Consider the following 23,409-nt stretch of genomic DNA (forward strand, 5'->3'; position numbering starts at 1 on the left):
ATCATCAAATAGTTTAAATTAAATGAACTAATAAATTATTAGATATAATACTAAAGTCATAAATAGAATCAAAATGGACGTTTAGGTGAGCTCCACACTTCTTTTTATGCTTTGCTTTGCCTTGTTTTGTCTAGTTTTCAAGAAGAGTCCCACTTTGTGTCCGCCGAAAAATTCTAGAATGCAATACTTACATTGCTAATGTGATATTTTTAACCAATCAAAATTCTTTTATGGTATTCATCCTTTCCATAAAGGTGTTTTAAAAAATATTTTTATTGTACTTTTTCCTCTCAAAAAGAAAAATATAATTTGCTAGGAATAGATGATGTGGTGCAAATTATACAGTTATAGTGTCACACTTGTACCGTATCACCAATAACAAGCTAATTATATATATATATATATATTTTAAAAAAGTATAATAAAAATATTTTTTTATTATCCCATCCTGTATTGAATTTTTTTTTTATAAATAATCCTATTAATTTTTATAACTGTAAAAATATAAAAAAAAGTGAGAAAAAAAAAAAAAGTGGTGAATGATTCACCGCTTTTATCATTTTTATAAGAGCATATTTATAAATAAAAATTTAATAAATTTATTTTTAAAATAAAATTTTAGGAGGAGATTATTGCACTAAAAAACCATGGTGTATTCGTGTATGAATTTGAAAAAAAATAATTTTATTGGTGGAAAATGTCTCGTCAGCCTGGTGCATTCCAGACGTTTTTCTAGTGCCCCTGGCGTCACTGGCGTGGCAGAATGGTGGGCTCAAGTTTCTCTTTCCTCCCGGCTCTTCTACCTCCTTCCCTCCCTCTATTTAAGCATTTTATTAAGCATTAAGCATTAAACCCCCGATCTCTCTCTCTCTCTCCCCCACCGCATTCGCATTCGCATTCGCATGGCTCTTCTTCTCCCTCCTCTTCCTCTCCACTCTCTTCGTCTCTCCACCTCCCTTTCCCCCTCCTCCTCCTCCCATGGCCGCAACCACCATCCCCACCATCGTTCTCACGTAAGACCCCCAAAACCCTCCCCTCGCATGGCCTCAATGGATGGCTACCCCCTCGCGCTCCCCTCCGTCCCTCCCCGGCGGCGTCCTCCGTACGTCCGCCGGGGCTCCTGCCTCGTCGTCCCCCCGCCGTCCCCCGCCCGCAAGCCCTCCGCGGTCGTCAAGTTCCTCGGCGGCGCCTTCGTCGGCGCCGTCCCCGAGCTCACCTACAGGCACGCCCACCCCCTTTCCCACCTCCTCCTCCGCTAGAAAAGCTTTTATGTAGAAAATATGAATTGAGCTTCTCTGCTTGTAAAGTAAAAGTACCAAGTTATTTATACTTATAGATTTTCAACAATTGGATTAAGGAATGTGCGGTTAGGATAATAGTGGTTCTCTAAGGTTGAGTTGGTGGTTGGTTGAATATTATCATCTAGCGGATGGAAATGGTGAATGGATCTAACGGTGGAAAATTTGTAAGTATCAAATACTTTGTGTTTTTAAAAGTAGCTTAGCGGGACTCTAGAAATATAACAATTTGAAAAAAATCATTTCGATATAAAATTACTATATATCCTATATGATATATAACTCTGTTAGCAAAGCCATGTGACGCATTGGACTACGATGCATGAGCCAATGAAATACTTACTTTCGCTTTCTAATTGTCAACATATTAGCAGTCTTACTGTAACAATATTACGTAATATAGCATTGGACTACGTGTATGAGCCAATGAAATACTTACTTTAGCCTTCTGATTGCCAACGCATTAACGGTCTTACTGTAACAATATACGTAACATAGCATTATATGCCAATCTTAAGCCTCCTCGTTTCCAAGAAGTCCCATCCTTTGCCTGTTCTGTCACATCTCTTGTCAACGCATGTGATGTGATGTGATTTGCCTGATCTCTGCAATGCATGTCAGTGGGTGGACGGGGTTGTTAAGACCGTTCCGATGATAGTTTTCTATCATATCGATCTTTTGTGTGATAGTCTGATTGGATTTCGTGTTTCAGCCACTTCATGGAGCTTCTGGCGAGGGAAGGGTTTCTTGTGGTTTCGGTGCCATACGATGTGACCTTTGATCACGAGAGGGCTGCGAAAGAGGTTTTCGAGAGGTTTCACTCCTGCTTGGATTCACTTTTGGATGCGGGAATTCCTGACGCTGGCTTGGAGCCTTCGGATCTTTCTCGCCTTCCGATCTTCTCTGTTGGTCATAGGTTAGCATCTTGATACATTTCTCTGAGATCAAACTGAAGAAATTTTCTTATTTTATCGAGTCAAGTGGCTACATTCTGGAGATTAAGTAATCGGATAATTGGTTGATTCAAACCCATGTGTCCAATTCTTAATAATAATAATACAAGTGTGTTTTCACTTCTTTTTTTTTTTCATTCTTTTGTCACTTAAAAGTGCGTATGTTTTGCAGTAATGGGGCACTTCTGCAATTACTCGTGGGAAGCTATTTCTCAGAAAAGATACCTAAGGTTGGCATTTCAATGCGTAATCTTCATGTTCAGGAGGCATTCGAATGAAATCTACAGCTAATTTCGTAGTGTTCATTCTGTTTATTAGGTTTAAGCAACAAAAGCAATTACAGCGATAACTAAGAGCTTTATTTTTCGTTTTTCCTCTGGAAGGCTAATGCAGTTATCTCGTTCAACAACAAACCGGCAGCAGAGGCTGTTCCATATTTTGAGCAGGTACTTTATTTCATGCATTCCATCAGGAAACTTCGTTGTTAACTATTTGCAGTTGCAGTACCTGATTCTTGATTGATTTGGTCTGAGCTGTGAACCGTTCTCATTGCTTTTATTCAGAACTTCCAGAACTGTTTAACTCATGTTACTTTGACTAAAATTCGATCAATTATGCAAACTCTTAATTGATATTGCTGATAACTGAATCATAACTCGTAGGTTAAGTTTATTGGTAGGAAGCATTTATCGAGTATTGCGAGGTTTAGGAAACATTTATTGGTATGTATATGCAAACTTAAGAAGTTTTGTGAGGAAGAGGAACCGTTGTTTGGTAGTGAATTTGGGTTTTGTGAAACTTTGCACTGTTGGAGAGACGAGTGGGTTCCGACCTGAGAAAAGGTGATATTCTAGTGGGGAGGATTTTGCCAGTTTAAATTCAGAAAAAAAAATTGAAGACTATTTTGCTGACCAACTTGTAAACAGAAACACTGTTGTCATGATAACTCTTCCCCCTTTGGATAGCCTGGTTATTCCAAGACTCAGAAGGGAAAACACTTAGGCAATACTTCATTATAGTGCCTTCCATTGCGGTCTTGCACGCCAGATAAAGAATTTTCCTTGTAGCACCTTCCGATGTATTCACTGTGTGTGCATGTATTGTTCCCTAATTTCCGATTACCATTTTACTAGGGACATGATTTTACTCCTGAGCAGCGCTCTCTCTTTATATATATATATGTATATTGGTTCTATCCCATATGCTTCATGTTGTGTAATTTCACATTCTTCGAGTATGTTGGAATTTGTTTGTGCAGTTAGGCCCTATGGTTAGCCAAGTGATGCCCATTATGGAAGTATCCCCTGTGTATTCTATGGCCAGAAATGCCTCAGGTATTGGGTTATTTCCATATTGTCCTTTTCTATGTTCGAAGTTTGTGTTGAGATGTCATTATTGTAACGCGGCCTTCACGAGAAATGACTTTCTAATGCTTGTAATTTACAAATACACATCACCCCTAAATGTTTAGGAGTAAGTTGGCATAAAACCTAGTATATGCGTGTAATATTAGAATACTGAGTTCAGTATCCTATTATACTTTTCATAATACTGTTCCTTTGCAGAAGAGAGATGGTCGGTCACATGGGTAAATGTATAGATAAATAATTTTGCAGGGATATATACATAAAAACTCCTAAATTATTATGTCCTGCCCCATTCAAATGGCTCTATTCTTTCTCAGATGATGCATGGAAGGCCCTGCTCGACACTGCTGGAACATTAATACAGGAGTATGATCAAGAAATTATGGTATCATTAAATAAGTTTGCTGATCAGATACCATCGGTCATGAATCAGGTTCCTTGCTGCTTGTATTTGGTTCTAAATTTCGCTCCAGTGTTGTGAAAAGATGATAGCAGTATCATCTCAGAGATGTTTCCAATATTGTCTTTAGGTCACGCAAGGTATATCAGAGTTCAGACCAACACCATCAGAAAACCGCCAGTTATTTAAGAAATCATACAGCGTACCTCATACATTGCTGGTAATTACTCTTAAAGAAGATTCCATTACTCTTTAATGTCGTGAAATTTTTTTTCCCCCTCTAACTAATATATCGAAAGTACACCTCTATTTAGGTCAAGTTCAGTGACGATCCCATCGACGAGACTGACCTTCTTGAGGACATATTGCGACCTCGTGTTGCGTCAATAGGCGGCAGCATAGAAAAGGTCACATTATCAGGAACTCATCTCACCCCGTGTGCACAGGTATTCGTTTTTTATTCATCTTCACTTTTCTTTGCGTGTGTGTGTGTTTTGTTTGTTGCTTTTGGTACATCTTGGAGAATTTGTACAGGATACACAATTCCTTTATGTTCCCTCTTTTTCATTTTTTCCGTTCAAATGCTTTTTAGCGTATTACTAATGGTTAAGCAATGTGACCTTCAAGTAGTTTAGTTAGGTTTCTCCACTCAATTCCATTTCTGCGAACATGTGTTGGGTTTTTTTTGTGCTATTTCACCACGGAAGAACTATGTTAAGGGTTGGATGTTGAGGATGCTGGAATTGCAAATTAGTTTCTTTAGACATAATACATAGCTTAGAATAGTGAGCTCAAGCAGTAAATATTAGTTTCCATGTACATCGCGTCGAAGGTGATTGAAATGTTGATAAATTTCACAATTTAAACAAGCAGTTACGCCAAACTGCCGACTACTGACCTTAATTTCTTCTATAACAGGACTTGCAATGGCAAGTAGGCCCTCAGTACACACCAGCCGATGCTGTCGCGCAGAGTTTAAAATCCTTGTCTCTCAATGACACGAGAGTACTCGCTAGAACTATCGCCGACTGGTTTAAACGCATCAATCCCGAGTAAGTTACGGTGTACGGAGATCTACGAGCTACGACGTGTATGTTATGTTGGATTCAGCCTGCACCAGTTGGTGTCAGGGTATTCATGAGGCAACATACACAATCAATCAAATTTAGGTCTCTATCGCATGTACATGTGTAATAGTTATGCTATTATGGAGTCTTGGATGAAGTAGGAAAGGTCTTCAACTTCATGACTAGCTATTTGTAAAGTCATGAACCCACAATTTTTTCACAATTTTAATGGTGGCTTTTTGTATGTGGAAGGAACATTATTGAATGTAGTGTAAATTTTTATTGCTAGATAAAGAAGTAACATTTCTTTAAAGAGTTATTCCACATATTTAACTAAAGATGAAAATTACTGTTTAGAGCAGTTGATAGTTATCTCGTGGAGCATATAAGAGGTTAAAACTCCTTCCCATGTGTTCTCAATTAGGGGTTTTGCATCCTAATTCATGCATACGAGGTTTTTTTTTTTTTTTTTGAAAAAAATATTATTTGGACTATTTCAAAAAATAAGAGGTGTGGTTTGCAGTGTTGAAATATTTACGTATTTTTTATGCAAAGGAAGATAAATGGCTGAGACAACCTTTCCAATTAAAAAGGAAGTTCAAATTTGAGCTTCCGCTTTTACATTTTGCGAATTTATGTGGATTAAATGATTTGTGATTTGTTGCCGACAATTGATTAAACCACAATAATCAAACTTAACTGAAACATGCATGTAATATACCTTCCAATGAAGCATATTGTTGTAAACTTTCAAAAGCAACAAAAAGGGCGTAAAAAAAGAAGTTCAAATTTGAGCTTCTGGTTTNACACACCAGCCGATGCTGTCGCGCAGAGTTTAAAATCCTTGTCTCTCAATGACACGAGAGTACTCGCTAGAACTATCGCCGACTGGTTTAAACGCATCGATCCCGAGTAAGTTACGGTGTACGGAGATCTACGAGCTATGACGTGTATGTTATGTTGGATTCAGCCTGCACCAGTTGGTGTCAGGGTATTCATGAGGCAACATACATAATCAATCAAATTTAGGTCTCTATCACATGTACATGTGTAATAGTTATGCTATTATGGAGTCTCGGATGTAGGAAAGGTCTTCAACTTCATGACTAGCTATTTGTAAAGTCATGAACCCACAATTTTTGTATGTGGAAGGAACATTATTGAATGTAGTGTAAATTTTTATTGCTAGATAAAGAAGTGACATTTCTTTAAAGAGTTATTCCGCATATTCAATTGAAGGATGAAAATTACTGTTTAGAGCAGTTGGTAGTTATCCCGTAAAGGAGCATACAAGAGGTTAAAACTCCTTCCCATGTGTTCTCAATTAGGGGTTTTGCATCCTAATTCGTGCATACGAGGTTTTTTTTTTTTTTTTTTTTGAAAAAAATATTATTTGGACTATTTCAAAAAATCAAAGGTGTGGTTTGCAGTGTTGAAATATTTACGTATTTTTTATGCAAAGGAAGATAAATGGCTGAGACAACCTTTCCAATTAAAAAGGTAGTTCAAATTTGAGCTTCCGCTTTTACTTTTTGCGAATTTATGTGGATTAAATGATTTGGGATTTGTTGCCTACAATTTGATTAAACCACAATAATCAAACTTAACTGAAACATGTATGTAATATACCTTCCAATGAAGCATATTGTTGTAAACTTTCAAAAGCAACAAAAAGGGCGTAAAAAAAGAAGTTCAAATTTGAGCTTCTGGTTTTGCTTTTTCGCGAATTTATGTGGATATAAGAAGATTTGGGATCAAATTTAATTCGCAAAATAGCAAAAGCAGATGCTCAAATTTGAACTCTTTTTTTTTGTTTTTGCCCTTTTTTGTTGCTCTTGATGAATGTGTTAGACAACATGTTTCATTGGCAGGTTCAATTTGATTAAACCACAATAATCAAACTTAATTGAAACATGTTTGCAGTAGTAGAAGACCTCAAATGAAACAAAAACATGTTATGTAAACTTTCAAAAACGACACCAAAAAAAAAAAAAAAGAAGAAAATATATTTAAATTGGAGACGCGGGGAATCGAACCCCGTGCCTCTCGCATGCGAAGCGAGCGCTCTACCATATGAGCTACGTCCCCAGCCGAGAACTCGTCTTAACTATAAGGATGATATATAAACAAATCTTAGCAATAACTCCACTGATTTACAATAGCACTCACACTCCAATTGAGCAATGAGTAGTGTTTAATGCCCCACTAAAAAACCCACGCATCCAAACAACAATAGCTTGGGCTTAGTTCAATTTTAATTTAAACATACTTAATTGCGTAAAAGCCGTGTTGCGTCGAGCCAACCGAGGATCAACTCAGGTATAAAGGTGACTCTCTCTGAAACAGCTCTAGTAAAATAGAGCGATGCTGAGGGCGACGGCGCAAACCTGAATACTAAATCGGCATACGTAGTCGTAACACATTTGTATAGCAGGGTAAAAGAGTAATGCTTATATCAAATGTGACATTCGCGGCGTCTCACCCTCATCCTCGGCCGCTCCGTCTCACCCTCCGCCGCCTCACCCTCACCCACCTCTCTGTCCATGCCCACACACGTTCTCACCTACCTTCGCCGCCTCATCCTCGCCCATCTCTTTGTTCACGCCCACTCCGAAGAAGATGAGAGTCAATTTCGTTATTTCGTCACAGCATACCTCCCTATAAACATTTTCTATTTTTTTAAAAAATAAAACATAAATTTTTAAATAACAAAAAGGAGAAAATGAAAATGCATTAACAGAAATTTTTTCTTTAATTTAGCCTAATCAAAAATACATACCCCAGCAATATAAACGAGTTCTCGTAATATCAAAAATCGCTTTGATGGTCAAAATCAACCAGAATGATCACATTTTGCTTATATAAATCACACACCATAAAATTAACTTTTATACTGTAAAACTGAGTTTTACAGTCAAAAGACAGTTTTTTTATTGCAGCATGCATCCTTTATTATTTTTAAGCATGACACCAACATTAGTCATTCTAAATTGCTAAAATGTAAACCTAGATGATCAATTTCAAAATTTCAAATAGTTCGGGTATAAAACAAAATTTTGAAATCTCGCAGCCACCATACGCAAATAGCCAAAAGCTCCGGCAGTTCCAGTACATTCAACCCTTACAAACAGAGAGAGAGAGAGAGAGAGAGAGAGTTCCTTCACCTCTGCTAACAAACATCTCCAATGCTTATATGCTGCACAACCAAAAACAGAAACAGGAGACTAACAAGGGTATGATATCTTGTTTGCAAAACTTCCCAGATCATCATCATCACACAATCATACTCTCCCCCTTAAATTCCACCAAAAATATATACAAAAGCCGACAGCAAATATCTACAATCTTATAAACTCCTAAAATCAGCAGCAGAACAAGATATTCAAGCTTACCTGCAAATAACAAAAATAGAACCGCTACAAAGAATCCCTTTTCTTTACACATTGCCAGTAAATCTGCTGAGTTGTTAATCATTTTAATCATTTGCTCGCGGATCCAATGCAGATGCATCTAACTGAAGCTTTTGGAGGATACAGCTCAATCAAACCACCAAATGATTNTTTTTAAAAAATAAAATATAAATTTTTAAATAACAAAGGGAGAAAATGAAAATGTATTAACAGAAATTTTTTCTTTAATTTAGCCTAATCAAAAATACATACCCCAGCAATATAAATGAGTTCTCATAATATCAAAAATCGCTTTGATGGTCAAAATCAACCAGAATTATCACATTTTGCTTATATTATAAAAATCACACACCATAAAATTAACTTTTATACTGCAAAACTGAGTTTTACAGTCAAAAGACAGTTTTTTTATTGCAGCATGCATCCTTTATTATTTTTAAGCATGACACCAATATTAGTCATTCTAAATTGCTAAAATGAAAACCTCGATGATCAATTTCAAAATTTCAATAGTTCAGGTATAAAACAAAAATCTCGCAGCCACCATACGCAAATAGCCAAAAGCTCCGGCAGTTCCGGTACATTCAACCCTTACAAACAGAGAGAGAGAGAGAGAGAGAGAGAGAGAGAGAGAGAGTTCCTTCACCTCTGCTGACAAACATCTCCAATGCTTATACGCTGCACAACCAAAAACAGAAACAGGAGACTAACAAGGGCATGATATCTTGTTTGCAAAACTTCCCAGATCCTCATCATCACGCAATCATACTCTCCCCCTTAAATTCCACCAAAAATATATACAAAAGCCGACGGCAAATATCTACAATCTTATAAACTCCTAAAATCAGCAGCAGAACAAGATATTCAAGCTTACCTGCAAATAACAAAAATAGAACTGCTACAAAGAATCCCTTTTCTTTACACATAGCCAGTAAATCTGCAGAGCTGTTAATCATTTTAATCATTTGCTCGCGGATCCAATGCAGATGCATCTAACTGAAGCTTTTGGAGGATACAGCTCAATCAAACCACCAAATGATTTCACAAAAAATGTTATTATATAGTGGCTAAGAAACTCGATTTACCCATAAATAAATGACAATAATGTAGCTCTTCCTGAAAATTTCCCATAGCAACAAATTTCTCATTGTACACTGGCAACTGTTAAAGACTAAACAAAATGCATAAAATTTTTTAAGACTCCTGTTTCCTCTTGCAAAAGAGGAAAAAGAGTTAAAAATGTCAATCTTTGGTGCCGACGAAGGCAAAACTATAGAACTATGTCCGCAATTTGCAAACTCATCTAATATATAAAATTTATAACCATCAGTGTCTACAAATAACAGTGTTATGTAAATAGCAGGCCCCACCACAAAAGCAAGAATCAGTAGCCAAAATTTCCCTAGGACTCCCTAGTAAGTGACCTGAGGAAATGGTTCATCACTATGTACAACCTCAAGTGTTTCCGAGAGTTCTCTACTTCGGTAGATTGGATAAGAAAATCTTTTCTGCTCCAACAGTTGCAAGAGTCTATCAAAGAGCAGATATTAAGCAACTGTCGGATCAAACACGAGCACTTACGAAGGCATTTTACAACACAGGTTCGGTTAAAAAGTTGAACCAAAGTTGCTGAGGACAAGAAAAGTATACACAAAAAAGAAATTTATGGAAAAGACGGATTAGAATACCAACGAATGCTTAAAGGCTTTACACGTGAAATGAAAACAGATGCATTCGTAACCGAAAGCACATAAGATAAAAAAATATAATTGGAACAAAGAAAATTCAAAAACTAGTTCTTTCAAGGGCACTTTGGAAAACTAATTGGGTTAAAAAGATAAGATACATAATCTAATCAGAAGGAAGAAAATCCAAAAATTAGTTCTTACAATGGCTCTTTGGAAAACAGGTTCAGTTAAAAAGAGGAACCTGAATTGCCACAGATGAGAAATCTATTTGAGTTTAATAGATGAAAATGGACCAACGAAGAGGAGGAATGTTTCTAAAGCTACTGCGAGTGAAAAAACATTTCAGATAAATAATACAATCAAAAGACAGAAAAATCCAGAAACTAGTTGCACATATTCCTATCCAAGAAGCTGACCAGGAAATATAAGTACTCCCACTTCTGAGACTTCAATTCAACTCCTACTGGGAAAAATCCTAATATTGTTGTTAGAATGAGAAGATAGATCTTTCTCTCCTTTGAGTTTTAGCCAGTAACAGTATAAGTACTCCCACTTCTGAGACTTAAATTCAACTCCTAGACATAAATATATCAGAAGAATGATGCAGCGATTCAGAGCAATACCAAGTTTTAACGGACAATTAACATAATTTCTGTTTCAAGGATGACAAACTAAGAAGTGCAATTCAGAAGCAATTAAGAAACTTTGTTACATCACACCATGTCGATGGAAGATCCTAACCATACTTAGCAGAGAGAGAGAGAGAGAGAGAGAGAGAGAGAGAGAGAGAGAGACCGGCAGTGCAAAGATAGTAAACATAGACTAGTAGTTAAATAACACCAGATAAAACAAGGAAAGGTTTTAGGGTCGCAGGATAACTAGAGAAGATTCAAACGCATAGGAGGACGTTCTCCACAAAGACAAGTCAGCATCAGATTCTTCAGGAACTCGAATAGGCTCTGAGAGATATCCTGAGCAAAACTAAGGAAAGTACGGAAAGAAAGTGAGTGGCGACAGAAGAGGAGATCTAGTAACGGTGGTTGGAAGCATAAATGGCATGCCTTAAGTTGACATTACAAAAGCCTTAATCAAGTTCTCCGCTGATTGCTTCTGCTCGGGTGTACCAGAAATCTGAGCAATGCGTTCAAAATGGGATGTTTTTGAATCGACTATTTCTATGTGAGCTCCAGAAATCTGCAATAACGTCAAAAATATAAATATTTGTCAAAGAAAAAAAAAGACCAAAAATATCTAGTTGAATTTTGCTATTAGTGTAGAAGGGGAAAAGATGGAAAAGTTGTTGATAGGCTAACAGTAAACTAATAATGTCAACAGGAAAGTAAATGAAACTAAAAGAAAATAAGCAAGCACAAAAAGAACATGCATAAATTCGAATATAAGCACACATAACAGCACAGGCTAAAAGAAAAATATGCAATCAAGTCATTAATAGGAAAAATCTAGTTTTGTTTTGCTAAAATGATGAAGCCACAATAAGTTACAATAAAATCATTTTTGTTCTAAAGCTTCTATCAGCAAAATATTGATGGTCTATTATCTCTTATACTACGTTAAAGGCTCAAGGACTTGCTCAACATTTGCAACACCAATAATTTAGGAGATTTATCATCAAATTTGAAGGTTCTTAGTATTAAATGTAACCTCATTTACCGCACAGAACTTCAAACGCTCCTATTCAAGAGCATCAGGTTTCAATAGCTGTATCTATATGTATGGGTTCAAGGGATTAGTACATTACCACCTTCCAACATACATTCAACAAGAGTTAGAACTAAGCTCACGTCGTCCCCAGTTTCATCCTCCGCTACAGAGAATGCAAGCCATAGAAAAGCGTAGTACCAACTTCTTTTGTTATGTGATGTATGCTTGTATTCTCTATAATCTCCACATCCCATTCGTATCCATCATAAAGAAACTATGCAGAAATATGAATGAAAGGAAAAAAAAAGACTGACCTTTCTAATGTTTTCCAAGTTTGTCCCACCTTTCCCCATAACTTTAGACAAGGCATGTGAAGGAATCACCATCTCAGTATAAGGAGGTAATCTGCTAAGTAAACAAATAAACAGTAAAATGACATTTGGTACACCCATTTCTTAGTATAGTCCAAAAACGAAGTATAATATCTGGACAAAGGAAATTGCTATCGATAAGATTTGATAAAGCATGCATCCACCACATATGCTGTCTAAAGCAAAGTATAAGGAAGTAATTTTGTACATACAGAGGAAATGAAGAACTTACCCTCCATACAACTTTGAGGAATACGAGGAAAGTGATCCATAGCTGTTCTCTCCAGCCTGAAAAGGAAGTGCAGATAGAAACACCAGCATTTAGCCCATATATTACAAACTTCTTAGATCAGATAGGTAAGTTCCAGAAAGTTCAAAAACAAGCAAAATAGCATAACTCAATGTACCTGCAAAGAGTTGTACCCATACAAACTGCCCCCAGGAAAAACTGTCAATTCCCTTTCAGCTTCCACTCTGGACTCATAGCTCAAAGGAGCTACTGGTGGCATACTGGACAATATCGTAGGCAGAGCACTGGTATATAAAGGATCAACAGGTGGAATAGCCGGATTACTATCTTTTGTAACATTCTGGCTGCCCTCCTTGTCCCTCAAAGCATCCTCCCTAAGCTTCAAAACAATCTGAACAAGTGCATCGCGGACGTGACCCACTTCTCCCGAGACCTAAATGCAGTCATGAGAATTAGAAGCATAACCATAAAAACCTATCCTAGTGCCTTTTTAGCTTGGCTATTGAAAGTTGTCCACTCTAGAAGTACAAGCTTCCAAAAACAAAGCCTTTCGTTAAAAAATACAAAAAAAAAATTCTGGGGCTTTTGAAATTGTGCCTGGAAGTGGTTGGAAGCTAAAAAGTGCCCGAAAAGCAAACTTATGCTTCAATTACATAGAAAATCTGTTGAAGATAATTTACAAAGAAGTTCTTGGTGCTTCTTTAAGCAACTCTACTCAAACAACACTTCTACAAAAACTCCACCCAAAAGAGGCCCTAAGCGAAGCAAGGGGAAATAAAGTCAGTGAAAAGAAACAACCTCAACAAGCTCGTCACTAGAAGAAGCTTGCTTGGGCTTTTCACCCTTTGAGATGCGAATATCCGCCTTGGTCTTCTTTCGCATGTCATTTACAATTGAACCACCCTTGCCAATAAGACAACCGATAACCTTAGATGGAACAAGAAGGCGGATATTAACAGTATCATCATCTTCATCATTAATCTTTCCTTGGAGCAGCAAAACAGCTTCGACTGCTGAAGATTTCACATCATAAGTGGACTCTGTGGATGAAACAGTGATAACGCACTCCTCAGTTTCACCCTTCGTATCATCGACATCTATACGCGAACCACTCTCTTGCCTTATACTCTTTATAGTGCTCCCCCCCTTACCAATAACCCGTCCAATTTTGTCAGAAGGGCATAAGACGCGTAAGATTAGCTCCTCAGACCTTGATGAACTGCTGAACCCAGAAACAACAGGAAGAGCAGATGGGTAAATTGGCCATGAGCTAGCTGCATTGGTTAACCCAGAAAGGTCAGGTGGATGTGGTGTCGTGCCAATGGTTGATAACCCAGATCTAGGAGGAACAAAAGAATCCACACTTGGATAGAAGCCACCAGCCGAATAAACTGGCACATCTGAAGGAATTATAATGCTCGGAGGAATCTCTGAAACAGAAGTTTCAAGGGAGATCTCTTCTTTCGGTGAAAACTTATACATAATGGCAGATATTGCATACAATGCTTTGTTAACTGCTTTGGAATCTCCTGTTATCTGCAAAAAATGAAAGGGGTATCCAAATTAAAAATAGCAAACAGTGGCAGGAAAATGTTGCATCAATTAAAGTAAGACACATGGTGCAAACAGAGGCAGGAATATGTTGCATCAGTTAAAGTAAGACACCCGCCGATCAATATAGCAGAATCGTAGTGCGTTATGCTACTGAAGGATCTGGAAATCATAGCCTTCTTATCATAGAAGAGTTTAGGAGATCCCAAAGGCTGTCACAATCAAAGGTACTTTGAGACGGAAGAAAAATCCAAAAGAATAATAAACTCTAAACGTGTGTCTGCTATAAGAGAATGAACCACAAATAGTACAATACATGCAACAAGAACAACTAGATAAAAAAAAGGTATCAAGAAATTCTTCGTAAAGTAGTGCTACAATACCACCACTCAATTAGGGAGAGAGTGATTACACATCCAGCATCCTAGTCCTAGAAGAACATGAAAAGAACACCAGTTATTTCAAACACTATATGACTATGTGGAAGATGACAAGTGCAACAAATGCAACATAAATAGACTACATGAAAACAGGTGATCACAGAATACTCTATCAGTATTATATCTTTTCATATCGTCTTACACTATGAACTTAGATAAGTGGGGAGCATGCATAGTAATTAGTGGAGATAAGGATAGAGTACGATTGAACATTTACCAAGAGAAAAAGCCCTAATAATTCGATAGACCAAGTTACCAATAAGTTATGCAACATAAATATATTAAAGTAGCTTACATAGCAAGTAGCATTCTACTTGTAAGAATTTACAATAAGCAAAACCAATTACCTGAACAAAGTTGTCAAAACTCATCGCACAGGAATGGGTAGCTTCATTGGGATCCTTCGGGTTAACTCTAATGTTGGCTTTAGTATTTGATCTGAGCCTCTTAATGGTCGCCCCAGACTTACCAATTATATTAGCTGCCTGACTCGCCGGCACAAGAATGTTTGCTTCCTCCTTGCTCTTCTTGTCAGAATCACTAGCGTTGGCCAAAGAAGTAACTATAGCATCGTGTACCTTAAGTAGTGCATCCTGGGCAGGGCAAATAGGTTCTTTGCCATCCTCATCAGCATCCATAGGTTCTTTATCCTTGACATAGCAATATATATTAATGACTCTTTTGTCCGCACCGGGAAAGGGATCTACGACCTTTACTTTCGCGTGCGTCTCTTGTCTGATTGAGTTTATCACTTTACCATTCTTACCAATCACACTCCCGATAACACTGCTCGGACAAAGTATGCGGTAGATGACCAACTCGCCATCGCCGGAACCTTCTTTGTTAACAAATCTCTTCTTCTGATTTCTCCCTTCGTTATCGTTGCCCCTCTGCTGCCGATAACGTTTTCCGCTATCGCCCATCATACAACCAACTACATATAATTTTCAAAAAATATAAACAAATTTTTAAAAATTAAACAAAGTCAAGGAATCTCATTCACATCCTTTACATCAAAATAAATAAAATAAAACATCTTTTACAATCAAACTCATGATTTGAAAAGCTTCTTAATCAAATCGAAAAAAAAAAAGTTAAACAAATGATGCAATCGAACGATAATTATCCGAACAATACTACAACAACTATCCAATCTTAGTGATCCGAACAGCTAGTCATAAGGAAAACAAGAGGTATTACTCCAAACTGCAACAAGACCATAACTTTATCCCAAGAACCCTAACCCTAACAAACTGAAGGCACGAAAGCAAGGATTGGGCAAAACCCTAGCTCTACAGAACCCCCAGAAAAGCGCCCATTGCGGCGCGCGTGGCCATCGAAGCCCTAATCTACGATAAAGGCGCAACGAGGAAGAAGAAGAGTACCTTCGAGGTCGAAAAACCCTAGCACGGGGGAGCCCACGGGGAGGAGGAAGCGCCGGGAGAGCCCGAGAGCGCGTCGCGGTTTTGGGAATTGCGGTAGAACCAAATCGGAGACCCTCGCAATGGGGTTTTGTATGTGAGAAATGGGAGCAAATTGCATTGCCAGTCCCTAAACTTTCGGTCTAGTTTTATTTTGGTCCCCGAGTTTGATTTATAATTGTATGTTAGATTCTGCACTTTTATTAAGATTTTAATTTAGTCCCTAGACTGTCAACAGATTTCCAATTACGTCCTTACTCTTTATTAGATGTAATGGGTTATAGCTAATTCATTTTCTTGTTCATATGAGTGAATTGGATTCAGCAATTTTTTTGTCCGTATCATACTTTTATTTAAAAATTTGATTTTTATATGGAGAAAAAAATTGTCCCTCAATAGATTATAGCGTTAAAAATTATTTGATAAATTCATGACACATAAATATACAAATGCACTATATATAAGGAATAATTTATTTCACTAATAATACATGCTCGCGTGCGCACACAAAAGACTTAAAGTAAAGCTCTACGAACAAAAAAAAATTGAGAAACAAAATAAAAAGTGTATAGCTTGCATTGCTCGTGATAAAAAGAGAGCATTTGCATATATAACCCTACAAAGTTTGAATATTTCATAGTACTTTCTTTGAGTATTTAATATCTAGGATGGGTGTACTGGTGTAGTACACTACCAATTGTTTCCAACCCTTTCTTTCTTTCTTTCTTTTGAGTAAAATATAGCACGCTATCCGTTTCATTCATTTAAAAGGTGAACTCAGCTACATGAGTGAGGCATCATAGGTCTCGGGTGTGGCAAAAACGAAACGGCAGAAAGCGGAAAAGCCAAAAAAAAAAAAAAATCATTAGCGATTGTAGTGATGTCTCTCCACTGAGTGAAGTTTCTCTCACAAGTTTGTCGGCTATTTAATATTGTAAATTCCAACGATTGGATTTGTCTGGGTTCCCCTAAAGATCGCACCATCTCTGGTCTCTCAAATGACCCAGCAAGCTATTAGTCCAATTAGGCCAGTACTCATAGATTGTCGCCCCTTCCTTCCTTTCCATCTATCCCAAACCAAATTCACATCTTCGCCCAAATCTCCTCGAGTGTTTCCAACTCTTTCTCGCTTTTATTTTGGTCTTCGTCCTTAGTTTTTCGTTGTAATGAGATTTCTAACCTTCTACAAGTAATAGTATCGGTACCTCTAACAAAAATTGGTGCCTCTAACAAAAATTGGTGGCATTAGTAGCACGACAAATATTAATTGATTCTGATGCGGAGTTTTTATTTAGAATTATAATTCCTTTTTCAGGATAAACAAGTAGGTCGGATTGCTAATATATCACAAGTCTCTCCATCTTCCTTTCACATTTTACATATACCATCTGGATCATTTTTTATACCAAAATTAACTTTATTTAAAAAATATATATATACTCTACGTGTATTTGTTAGTTTTGATATTATATATATGATTTAGAACTTCAATTCTCCCCATAAGCTTTCTGGGCAGCCCAACCTTCTATCGACCTTGCCTAGAAGCCTGTACTTAGATCTCTACGTACATGTGTGATTTAGTCCCACATTGAAAATCAAAAGCTTGTGAATGCATCTTTTATAGTCACTTACTTTTAAGCTAGTTATTTAGAAGAATATAAGAGTAAAACTCTCTACTAAACACACACGTATGTACCGCACGAGCGGCGCCGGGCTAGGCAAATGGGCAGCGCACACGGTCCAGGCTACCTATTCAATTAACCTTTTATTTTTTGAGATTTTATGTTAAACTTAATTATTATCTTACCATGATAAGGGGCCAAATCAGATCTTGCCCAGATTTGGTCTATTCTAGAATCTAATGACTACCTTACCTTATAATAAGGGCCCAAATCAGATCTTACCCAGATTTAGTCTATCCTCGATGATAAGGGCTAATGGCTTACCCGAGATAGAGCTATTGGGCTCTTACCTGTATAAAGAAGGCATGAGAGGATGCACTGGTTAGAACAGGGGTTCAACCTGCAATCTCTTCCTCTTTTCTCTACTTTGAGCGTTACCTCCTTCTCTACACTAAGCTTTACATCATTTTACACTCAGCTGGATCTCCGCAAGCCTAGTGGGTTCGTATTGCACCACCCTAAAGACGTGTCGACAAGGTGGACAGTAGTCATTGTACCGCTAGGAATGATTACTGGAGCCTCGCATGTACGTGGAGGGACAATTTCGCATCTAGAACAACGCTTTAGCACGCCTCGAATCACATGCCTCATCTGTTCTCTTCTTCCTAATATTTTCTTACTGATTCTTGCATGCGTTTTAAAATACTTATTTAAACTTTGTGTTTCAAACTATTTTGAAAAAAATATAATTTTTATTAAAAGATTGGAAAGATTTTTCAACGGTATTTTCTTCTAGTAGAGTAAGGGATTTAGAATCGTGGTCGGAGGCCAAGGGATTCAAATGTTTTTTTTTTTTTGAGAGAGATAGATAACATGCTACCAACTTCGTTTATTTCATTTAGAAATAAACTTAACTAGAAATATGAATCAAGTAGAATTCGAATTTGGGACCTCGGGTATCACCCACCAAGCTTTTTACCACTTATGCTAGGAACAGTCGGTCAAGGGATTCAAATGTTGAAGAGCATATCATGTGGGATCTTTTGTGTAGAAAATGAGTTGATTCTATATTTAAAGTAATCTATTCATACCCTACTCTTCCAAATAAAAAAAAATATATTTTTAACTTTATAAAATTTTGAATTAAATTTTCTATTCATGCCCTTATCAACCATAAGCAATGCTATAAAACTCGCAAATCAGTGAAGCAACAGAACAATCTGTGTCTTTTTTCTTTCTTTTTTTGCGGGGGTAGCTGTAGGCCAATCCCTCTCAATATACATGTGTTCCTTTTATGTGTTGTAGTATTGCAATTTGCCAAGCATGCATCTACATCCCCATAAGAAATGTTTCTTTTACCGTAAATAGGAGGCGATGAAGTTATTTTCGACCGTAAATACTTTATTTTTTTATTTGATTTGTCATAAATAAATTCGATCGCAACTTTATTTTTTCCAAATATCACAATTGACTACATCCTGAGCAGTGCCAAAGTCAATTATTAAAAGAGAAAAAGATAAAAAATTAATAACAAAACACTTTCCGGTTGGATAAACAAACAGAACCTAAATGAATTAAATTTCGTGTTAAATAAATCCATTGAGAGTTAAAAAAAGGAAAAAAAAAGAAACGAAAAGAATGCCGATGGAAAAATAGAGAAAATGAAAATAAAGTGTCTCCCCCGAGGTCTATAAAAAATAACAAGCTCCTCAATCGCAATTTTTTTTTTATTAGAAAAAGAGCGATTAGGCGCAAATAACATGACATAAATTTGCTGAGAATTTAAGCATTTTTTATCGGTTGGTAGAGAAAGATATGTGCTTTTTATCTGGTGACGGATTAGGGCTTGAAAGGCGCAAAAACCACCACAGAGTTGTGTCCCCCGAATCCAAATGAGTTTGAAATAGCTACAATAACAAATTTCAAAGTATGTGTGTAAGAGAGAGAGAGAGAGAGAGAGAGAGGGAATGTAAATAAAATAGCAAATTTTGACATGGAGAGAGTGAGGAAGATATTCAATTTATTAATTCACTCACCAACATTCACTTCATGTTGCTGCTTTTTATGTGCCACTGTATCGAACTCAACTGCAGGTTCCAGGTTCTGCATTTAGCAACAGAGCATATATTTGAAAGCGTTAGGACTTTGTTAAGAATAAATATAAAAAATTAAACTTTATAAGAATATATTTGTCATTCGATATGTTTACAGAAAGCTGCGTACAATTAACCCTTTTATATTTCTATTCAACACTTACAAATTGGTTTATGGTAGGATGCAACCATCCAGTAGTTATTGCTTTGATCACTGCAATGCCCTCCAAAGCCCCAGCTGCTCCAAGGCAGTGCCCTATTATAGACTGCAAAAACCACAAAAAAAAAAAAAAAAATTAGATGAAAATAAGGCAAAAAAATTTTTTTTTTTTTTTGAAAAAAAAACCTTGGAGAAGTAGATACTCAAACTTGTGTTCACCTTTGTTGCATTGATCTTGATCTGCGAATTAATGTTTTTGAAGACCTGTTTGATAGCATTCACTTCAGCCAAATCACCGATCGGCGTGGAAGTTGCGTGAGCATTTATATAATTAACCTGAAATCAAGCACATTTAATTTTTTGTACATTTTATAAAAATGTTATTCTAATCAACTGTGCGAGCACGTAATATGAGTTGCAGCTCATTCTAAATCCACTTATTATTTTGAAATGTGGGTCATGTTTGTGTCGATATCAAATCCAAACACAACTTAAATCTTGGTCGAAATTGATCTGAAATTAGCTAGAAAATGTTCCAATGCTTAACAGCTTTTCGTAGCGAAAGTGCGAGTTTTACCCTCAAATTGTGGGAAAAATTCTATTTTTTCACTGTAAAAGTTCTCGAGCTGAGAGGCACACCTGCAAATGCGAACTAGTTCTCCGTATATATTTACAAATAAATTATAACTTTGAAGAGTATAAATTTAAAATACTATTCATATACTATCAATAGTATACTAGCTCAATTCATTCTCTGTCTCTATATAGAGAGAGAGACAGAGAGTTGAGCTAGAATGCTATCGGTAGCAAACGGGTTCCGTTGCCACCCATTTGTTTTCGATGATGGAGCCTCCAAATCGATGATCAGTACTATTGAATATGATCCATACCAGTTAAAGTATATAGAAACCAAATTTCAAATCTTTTCGAATCATTAGTTTAATGATCAAAGATTTCAAATTTTATAATTTTAATCGTCAATATAAGACGTTTTCTCATTTAACGACGTAAAGATATTCAAATCAATTGAATTTTAGTTAGAAAATTTTTTAAACTATTTAGAATAAGATTTATATTCATGATCTTGATAACAAGACTTCTATCATCACTTTTTAAAGAATTTTTATTTTCAGCTGTTCATTTTTGTGTTCACTTAATGGACAAGTGAACAATATCGAAAAAACATGAAATTTTATTTCTAGATGCTTCAAATGGTATAGATTATGTTCAACGGTATCGATCGTCGATTTGGAGACTCCATCATCGAAAACAAACGGCTGGTAACGGAGCCCGTTTGCTACCGATAGTATTTCAGCTCAACTATATATATATGCGAGTAGAGCTACTATGCTATCGGAAGCATAGAGGATCTGGTGATTCTAATTTTTTGACCCTTAGATCAATCCCTTTGATCATTTCTAATATTTGGATTAATACTATTATCCTGTGGAGACCACTCAACTTTAGAAATACTACTCAACCCTAGGGAGGACTGCAATCATCCAACCGTATAATTTTTGATCCAAGGATTGAAAAGTAGGAAGCGTCAAAATCTCACAGCTTCCGATAGCATAGTAGCTCTACACTATATATGCTTAAGAACAAAGCAGAGTAAAAGTGAACAACCTCTTCTGGCGAGACTCCGGCGTCTTCGAGACTCTTCAGAATACAAGATGAAACACCGAGGCCGTCGGATCTCGGATCTGTTATATGGTAAGCGTCGCAGGTCACCGCACCTCCTAAATACTCGGCAAATATGGGCGCGTCGCGGTTCATGGCATGTTCCAGGCTCTCCAAAACCTTTTTTTTTTTTTTATACAAAAAGAAACTATTAATTAATTCCATGAATGCGAAGATACAACACAAGAGGATGAAGTAACCTGTAGATTTATAATTCTTTGAATAATAAGAATTTTTTTTTTTTTTTTTTGTTTGGAGGGAATGAAGAGCTTAGCTAATTTATTAAAAAGTAGCAGTTCGAGTTTTGAGAAAGCAAATAAATTATAAACACGCTCATAATAAATTTTGTCATTTTTTAATATTATTTATCAAGTCATAAAGAAAGTATTCAAAATTAACGGCAAAAAATAAAATTTTCATAAAACGAGATAATATGATACTAAAATTTAAATCAAAGATATTAATCTTATTTTTTATAGTATAAAAAAATTTTAATCAAAATTTAACTTGATTTGATTATTTCTCTACTGTTAAATTTACATACTGCTTTTCACGATCAGTAAAGTAGTTAATTTTGGACCTCTTCAATTACTAGTAGTTGAATGATATCGAAAAATTATAAAATTATAAAATTATAAAAATATTGACTATCTAAAAATTTATAGATAAATTTTGTCAATGCCTATATGGCGAATGGGTATAATGACCTATCCGTGGATTATCCAATTCGTGCGTTTGTCTAGTCTCCGTAAACGTACCAACACGCCTGAACCTTCCCCTATGACGAAGCCATCCCGGTCCCTGTCCCACGGCCGCGATGCCCTCCTTGGGTCGTCATTCCGCTGCGACAGCGCGCGGCATGCGACGAACCCGCCAAGGCCGATAGGGATGATGGAGGCCTCCACACCGCCCGCGAGCACGATGTCGGCGTCGCCGCGGCGGATGTGGTTGGCAGCGGCGCAGAGGCAGTGGTTGGAAGTGGCGCAGGCGGTGGAGATGGAGTATGTGGGGCCCATGAATGCGACATCGATGGCGAGCAGCGCCGTGCCCATGTTGGTTATGGCGTAGGGGATGAAGAAGGGGTTGATCTTCCGCGGGCCGCGCTCCACGAGCGCCTGCACCCCGTCGGAGAGCGTCGTGAAGCCACCCATCCCGCTCCCAACGATCACGCCGGCCTTCATCTTGTCCAGCTGATAGGAACACTTTCTATTAATAATAAAAAATAATAATACTGCTGGCAATTGATATATTCATGAAGAGTAACAAAATATACTACGAAAGCTCAAGTTGGTTTCAGAAAAAAAAAGCACAAACAAATTAGTCTATTAAAATTTTATCTTAATTACATGCTTTGTTATAAAGTTTATAAGCAATTAGAATGGAGTGTTTACCGAACAATTTGTTAGTGCATCTCAAAGTTAATTAAGAAAGTTAGCATCTGAATTGATGTAATCAAATTCAATAGCCTGATGTAATGAAATTCACTAGCCTCAAAATGGTCCGAAGCTGTTTTCCTGGGAAAAAACCAATATATATCCTACAGCATCGGAGCAAAGTTAACAAATTTAACATACTTAATTGTACTAGGACCAAGATTTTTATCTTACTAAACAAAATTTTTAGTCCAACTATATTTGCATCAGTCCAGATTGTTGGTTTTAATGAGCCAGCATCATGCTCTGTGATAGAAGATTATGTTGGACTGAGTCATGTTTGAAATGACGTTAGACTGAATTTTATCAAATCATATTCAAAGTGGCATGAGACTAGTTAGACCGAGTCACAATCGAAACCCGTGGGTATTATGTTTGTACATTTTAAATGAATTAGTTGAGTATTTTCAATAGCTTGAGCTTTTGGAATAAATGATTAGCGCCAACGATCCAATAAGTGATATCAGAGACAGATTGTGCAGAAACTGAAGAGGTGATTGTTGATTTAAATAGGCCAGCATCTATCCTGTGGTGGGAGGTCAT

At 36.8% G+C, this 23,409-nt stretch overlaps 3 protein-coding genes and 1 non-coding gene across 5 annotated transcripts; 1 reads left to right on the forward strand and 3 right to left on the reverse strand.

Annotated features, from left to right (window-relative positions):
• LOC109725694 lies at window positions 840-6,304 on the forward strand. Of its 2 annotated transcripts, XM_020254981.1 has the most exons (10): window positions 840-1,222; window positions 2,011-2,214; window positions 2,424-2,481; window positions 2,635-2,697; window positions 3,510-3,585; window positions 3,936-4,051; window positions 4,149-4,238; window positions 4,333-4,464; window positions 4,937-4,998; window positions 5,926-6,304. In XM_020254981.1, exons 1-10 carry the CDS (start codon window positions 903-905, stop codon window positions 5,999-6,001), a joined length of 1,197 nt encoding a protein of 398 aa, XP_020110570.1. In that variant the 5' UTR covers window positions 840-902; the 3' UTR covers window positions 6,002-6,304. The 2 variants fall into 2 exon arrangements, with proteins under 2 accessions (XP_020110570.1, XP_020110569.1); XM_020254980.1 differs by lacking the exon at window positions 5,926-6,304 and having other exon boundaries at window positions 842-1,222; window positions 4,937-5,398.
• On the reverse strand, window positions 7,101-7,173 carry TRNAA-CGC. Its single transcript has one exon. It is a non-coding gene; the product is annotated as a tRNA-Ala (tRNA).
• LOC109725663 (KH domain-containing protein At4g18375) lies at window positions 10,794-15,959 on the reverse strand. Its single transcript, XM_020254937.1, has 7 exons — window positions 15,843-15,959; window positions 14,805-15,391; window positions 13,265-14,002; window positions 12,624-12,899; window positions 12,449-12,504; window positions 12,160-12,250; window positions 10,794-11,377 (listed from the first exon to the last, which is right to left on the reverse strand). Exons 2-7 carry the CDS (start codon window positions 15,381-15,383, stop codon window positions 11,246-11,248), a joined length of 1,872 nt encoding a protein of 623 aa, XP_020110526.1. The 5' UTR covers window positions 15,384-15,391; window positions 15,843-15,959; the 3' UTR covers window positions 10,794-11,245.
• Window positions 19,210-23,409, reverse strand: LOC109725586 (3-oxoacyl-[acyl-carrier-protein] synthase I, chloroplastic-like). Its single transcript, XM_020254827.1, has 7 exons — window positions 23,314-23,409; window positions 22,192-22,623; window positions 21,380-21,553; window positions 19,973-20,089; window positions 19,758-19,859; window positions 19,537-19,603; window positions 19,210-19,407 (listed from the first exon to the last, which is right to left on the reverse strand). The coding sequence occupies exons 1-7, from the start codon at window positions 23,407-23,409 to the stop codon at window positions 19,340-19,342; spliced, it is 1,056 nt and encodes a 351-aa protein (XP_020110416.1). The 3' UTR covers window positions 19,210-19,339.

Source organism: Ananas comosus, linkage group 20 (genome assembly GCF_001540865.1).
Source record: "Ananas comosus cultivar F153 linkage group 20, ASM154086v1, whole genome shotgun sequence".
In the NCBI taxonomy this organism is placed as follows: Eukaryota; Viridiplantae; Streptophyta; class Magnoliopsida; order Poales; family Bromeliaceae; genus Ananas; species Ananas comosus.